General features: G+C 40.3%; 1 protein-coding gene across 1 annotated transcript; it reads right to left on the reverse strand.

The window, feature by feature from the left end:
- Positions 1–1938: 1938 nt before the first annotated feature.
- LOC107188922 (ankyrin repeat domain-containing protein 16-like) lies at positions 1939–3185 on the reverse strand. The gene is made up of 3 exons (XM_015577320.1): positions 2823–3185; positions 2391–2654; positions 1939–2300 (listed from the first exon to the last, which is right to left on the reverse strand). The coding sequence occupies exons 1-3, from the start codon at positions 3127–3129 to the stop codon at positions 1939–1941; spliced, it is 933 nt and encodes a 310-aa protein (XP_015432806.1). The 5' UTR covers positions 3130–3185.
- Between the last annotated feature and the right edge of the window lie 2815 nt (positions 3186–6000).

Here is a 6000-nt window from a genome sequence, read left to right on the forward strand (position 1 = left end):
TCTCGAAGCAAGGTGTATATAATGTAAATAGGGCTTTGTACATGTTGAACACTTGTAATGTATATGGAAAAGTGCGTGGAAAAAGAAAGAGAGAGAGAAAGAGGAAGAACGAAAGCGTGTCGAGAATGTAGAGTGCGTGAGATGAGACGAGAATGAGGGGCAAGCGATGCGAACAAGATTAATGTGAACACAGAAATGAAGATACACTAGATAAGACAAGTTACTAGTAAGTAGTGAATATTACAGTGACTATTATCGTGATGGCGGATGCGTGAGGCGGTTAACTTAAGTCCCCCCAAATTGCGTAATTAGTTAATGTGTAAATAAATTAAGCGAGGAAGTAAAATATTAAATGAAAAGCCCAAGTAATCATTGGATATTTATAACGAGTCTCCACCGAAAGAGAGAACGGAAACGAGAGCGGAAAACAGTAACAAAAAAAAAACGAAGAATAAACTGGAAAGTACACACCACCCGTAAGGTTCGACGAGAGAAAGAGGGGAAGCGTACAGATATATACAGTGGACGTGAGCACTCGTCCGTGCGTTAGGTTACTATTTTGCGAGAGAGAGAGACAGACATACGTTTAAGGGAAACCGAAAGACACTCAGAGCGACAATGGAAAGAAGGAAACATGCCAAGAGGGTAGGAAAAGCGCTAAAGAGATTAGAAAGGGAAAGATTATGATTATTGTGCAACAATTAATCAGATGGACAGATATACAGTGCATGTTTTATCCTTAGCTGTTTTATAAATATTAAATCTATCCCTCTCCCTTCCTCCATCGTACCCTCCCCTACTCTCTTTCTCTCTCAATCTCTCTCGTTCTGCCCTCCTCCTCCTTTCTTCTCTTTCACGCGACGAATTGAAACCGCGAAACTTCTCTCTGATCGAGTACACACTGACTCCGTTCGTATTGTCCAATATTCGAGATATGTTCCTTTCAACCGTTAATGTCGTTTTCGTTAATTTTCGTCTCCAATCACGATCGCAAACTTATACTTGTCGAATATGCTTTCGTTTCGCGCGCAAAGGAAAAGGAAAAAACACAAAAGACAAAATAATACCGGACTAGCGGAACAGAGAATGGAATCGGCCAGCATCCCCAGAATCTCTTAACCCCTTCCATCCTCCCCCGCAGCCATCCCTTCCTGGACTCGCACACGTTGAAAGTATCCGGATATTTTTCGAATCGGCCTTTTTCTAAACCCGTTTTACCCGAAGACGAGATACACATCCCCACACGACGACTGCAACCGATCCGCAACCGGACAATCGCAGAATTTCGAACGGAACCGGCGCGCGATACTACACAACCATAAGGGATTCGTGAAGATTCTGTGATCTTACCGTTTATGTTTCCTCTTTGTAAGTGATATCTAAAAATGAAAAATAAAGGTAACCGAGATACGGACACACGCATACGTAACACGGTTTTCAGCATGCAGAATACCTACGCGCGCGTAACGTTCTGTTCCCGTGGAATCCATCGCCTGCCTGCGTACGCTGACAAAAACAAGCAGAAGACAAGAAAGGGGAAGACCGAAGAACGAACCGAAGAAGATAAACGAAGATTTAACAAATGAATAAAAAAAAAGACGAGAAAAAAACGAACAAGAAGGATTGTAAAGTCTAGGTATCTCCGATCTACTAAGTCTCCGTTTCTTCATTTTTGTATGCTTCTTTAAGACTGTCTGATACAGAAAAAAAGGATAAATAAATGTGTACCAATCTCTGAATAAAATCTGGCCTATTTATCTCGCCCAATGAAATACTTCGTATAGCCTATGTTTCAGGAGTGACAGGGAACGTTCTATAAAATGGAGAGGGTTCGAATAAAGTTCGAAAAAAATTCTTGACATATGAAACGAATTTCTAAGTTTTGTTTCTATAACTTTATTGTATAAAAATACGCAAAAGAAACTTGTTCGATGAACCTTATTTCACAGCGCCGAATTCGATTAAACACTTAATCGTGTCTGCGTGGTTGCTTCTACGGGCTGCAACCAATGGCGTCACGTTAAACAATGCTACCGTGTGCACGTCGATTAAATTGTTTTTTAAAATATATCGAACGGCGCAGGTGTTTCCAGTTAACGCGGCCACGTGTAAGATCGTCTGACCCACGTTGTCCGTGGCTCCTACATCGGCTCCCAATTTAACGAGTCGTACCGACGCAGTTAAATGTCCACCCTTTATCGCTTCGTGAAGTGGAGTGGATCCTGATGAATCTTTCGCGTTTAGGAAATCGGAATTCACCGTCGCGAGTCGTTCGATCAATGGCTCGTGACCGTGAAACGCTGAATACAGAAGACATTTTTTTTTATTTTTCGACTCTAGATTGAGTAATATATCATTTCAGGATCTAATGACATCCACAAAATCGTTACCAGCAATGTGCATGGCGCTGCGGCCATTATTGCTTCTATCGTTGATGCAGCTAATCGAGTGTTTCAGTAATAAATCGAAAGCATTTAAATCGCCAGAACGACACACAATGTGCAACGATGTCCAGCCGTCTTTATTTCGAAGAAGCGGATTCGCGTTCGCTTCTAACAGGTTGGCGATACAGCTACAAGCTTTACTTCCGGTTTTAGTACACGCCAACATGAGTGGAGTCCAATCGGCGCGTTTTAAAGGGTCCACGGTGGCGCCTTTATAAATGTAAAGGTACGTATATTAAATATAAAACGGTGTAAGATATTATTATTAAAACCGAAAGTTATCGGAGGATAAAATTTTTTAGGGGTATTGTTTCGGAGAATAGTAACTTTGTACAAATTAAGAAATATTTTGAATTCCAAAAAGTTTGCATTAAACACCTTTTTCAATCAGATAATTTAAGACTTCACTGCGAGCAAATTGCGCCACCTCGTGCAATGGCCTCTTCATATCTTTGTTAGCAACGTCAACTCGGTAATCAGGTTTCTTGAACGATTCGCATAAATATTGAACGATATTCAAATGTCCCTCGCGCGAGGCAACGTGTAAAGCAGTGTCGCCGGAAGTTGAATGCCGGAAAACCGTCCAGTCTTCGATGTCGTATTTCGATACAAGAGTTTCCACTCTATGTAAATCTCCGCTTTGGCAAGCGTGAAGAAATTCCCGTGATAGGTTATGATCCACCATCGTGTTCAACTTTTAATTGAAGTAAAATATCAGACACACAGTAGAAAAATTATCCAAACGATGTATTTCGAACGAATGAAAGGGAACGATAAAAAGTAACATGAAAGATTAAATAATGACGCGCACTGAATTAAAATAAAGTTACTAACGTGTTGGCACTCTGATTAATTGTAATCGCTAGAGGGCTCAAATATTTTCATTCAAAACATTCTAGTAAATCGTATTGTTTACCAGGATTGATGAAAATTTTATTAATTCAATACATAATAATTTATTATATTCTATTTGTATATACATCCTAGAAGAAGACTATATTATCGCTCGTATAAATTAATTCATATTTGATCAACTATCAAACCAACTATCCGGGAGGCATTTAAACGATATCAAAACAGTTTCTTATACTGTTATAGTCTATGGTCCATTCATAGAGCTGTTTAATGTTCGATTATTTGATTCGTCTTAGGAACTGAACTGCTTTGTTTAGCAATAAGTATTTACCTATGTATTTCGAAATTGTTTGATTTACCGTGGAAATTTTCACATCGTTTTCAGATTGTGAACAATCTATGAACTAGACTCACTTCTAATTACCTTTCGACGAATAAGCATAGTAGGTTGCATAACGAAAGGGATATTCTAGTTCACAGTTCCAGCATGTAGATGGCCACAGCTTTGTCTGACTATGAAAGGAACAAACCTCTAACGCATCACGAGATACAATGGTAGAAAAATATGATTCAAACATGATCACATAAATAAATAATTCCAGAATTTATGACAGAAGTGAGGAAACTAAAAAAGACTATTGCAACAATATAAGTAAAGTAGCAATTGAAACACAACTGAGCACAGTCGTCAGAATGCATGGTTTCACGAATTTTACAGTATTCAGATGTTTCAGCAATCTCTCTGTATCCAACATACGATCGCTCTGTCATAGCGAAGCAACCGCAGAGTAATTCAAGCTGTTTTATTTTAAAATATAACAACCGAGGCAGAGTTAATTGCTCCTTAGACGATACAATTAATTGGCTCAATTAGTTAATGTTCCCCAAATGAGTACCAGCCTCTCTTGCGAACTAACTCGGCAACGCTAATGCAGCCGAGCATAGAACCGTTTTGAAAGTAAAATTAATCGTGCGAAACCTATCCTCGCACGTGAGTCATAAGGATCTCGCAATTATAACGTCATAATTGAATCACAGGGTGCGCGTCAGTATCGCCCGAGCATTGAAAACCCTTTCTACTACTCTCGAAATAAGAAAAACGGCCGGAAATATCCCTCGTTTCCGAACATATTTTTTTTAACGATGGACTAAGCTCGAATGTTTTTCACCAATTCGGTTCGACTGGTCTCGATTTATGACGATTGTTAACGATTTGAAGAAAAACGTCCACGTTAACGGAGCATTCGAGGCGTAGCTAATAGGAAGCTGGAGTTATTAGTTTACGTAGAAAGACGATTTCAATTCTTTCCGCGGAATTTCCATAACCGTTATGTCGGCGCGAGATAACAATGCAAATAATTAACCACCAATAAAGCGTTTCCGGGCAGGTTGTGCAACCGAGCGTGTGTGTGTATACGCGACGAGCCGTGCATCGCGAGAAAATCGCTTCGCGTGAACGTTCAAGGTTCGATTAGAACCATCCACCTTTCGCTTCGGTGTAATTGACGGACTGAAGAAGCCACCGCTGTTTCTTGTTCTTCATGATCATCGATGTCCTGTCCCTGTGACAAAGGTAACAGCGACCTTGAAGAAACCCATGCTACCGATCTTCCACTCTTTGATACAAGTTTTTCTTTTAGAATCGTCCGAATTACTCAAAAAACAATTCTCATGATTAAATTTCGGACTGAATTGAATCTTCTTGACGATCATCTTACTAAGTGTCAAAAATTAATGATAATCATGACGCTAATGATTATCACTAATCACTATTGAAACTATATAAAATCGTTAATAACGATCGATAGTGAGTACTGTTACAAACAAACGTCATAATCAATAAGTACTCATAATACAATACTATACACATTAGTACTGCTATTCAATACAATAGTTTGAGTTAACAGTTTCGAATACTACGGACTAAAAAACAACGTTGCTTTGAATTTCGATTATACGCAATATCGATAGGTACATGAGAAATTGTGAAAAAATACATTATTTTCACACAGTACGTACTGTTATTGTCATACGCAGCAATAGACGCATGATCCAAGGATTTATTTATAACCGACCGCATTTGTGCGCGCTGCCGCAAAGGACAGTTCTCCTGCATTATTTCATAGGATGGGATAATCGACGCGGCAGCCTCGAGCAACGAAGGTGTTATTTTCGAATAAGAAGCGAGCGTTTCTGTGCGCGAGCACGCGAAAGAAGGATCTAGGAAACGACCACAGCAGCAACAGAAGAAATCCACGCCACGGGGCGCGTTGGTCCCGCGGCCGAAGCTCCCTTCGCGTCGTGTTATTCTTGTTTTGCTGACTGGCGCCAGCTGATCAGCGTCGTACGAGGATCCGGCCAATTAAAGATTCAATTTCACGTCGAATTATAGTTATCGCATCCTGGGGAAAATGACGTGTTATTACAGGCCAGGACCGTTGCGTCCAACAGCGTCACGACGACTTCTTTCGATCTTCGGTCGGTCAATCGACGGCGAGCGAGGAACGGAAAAAACGGCAATAAACAAAACTTTCAATGGACATTGTAAGCCGGATGAAACTAAGAACGTAATTGAAACTGCAACACATAATACCCGCGGTACGGAGGTACTAAAAAAAATCAGAAATTCCTTCGCCTGGCAACGCGCGCGCACGTTCCCTTCGCGAGCAAAGGTAATAAGCGTTTCTTTTGATCCTTTAGG

This window comes from Dufourea novaeangliae, unplaced genomic scaffold (genome assembly GCF_001272555.1).
Source record: "Dufourea novaeangliae isolate 0120121106 unplaced genomic scaffold, ASM127255v1 scaffold125, whole genome shotgun sequence".
In the NCBI taxonomy this organism is placed as follows: Eukaryota; Metazoa; Arthropoda; class Insecta; order Hymenoptera; family Halictidae; genus Dufourea; species Dufourea novaeangliae.

Excerpts from the sequence above, each read along its gene's own strand:
- LOC107188922 (XM_015577320.1), bottom strand. The coding sequence starts at position 3,129 with ATGGTGGATCATAACCTATCACGGGAATTTCTTCACGCTTGCCAAAGC. Across the intron at positions 2,655-2,822 it reads AAATTATCTGATTGAAAAAG|GCGCCACCGTGGACCCTTTA; the intron begins GTGTTTAATGCA and ends ACATTTATAAAG. Across the intron at positions 2,301-2,390 it reads CAGCGCCATGCACATTGCTG|CGTTTCACGGTCACGAGCCA; the intron begins GTAACGATTTTG and ends TTCTGTATTCAG.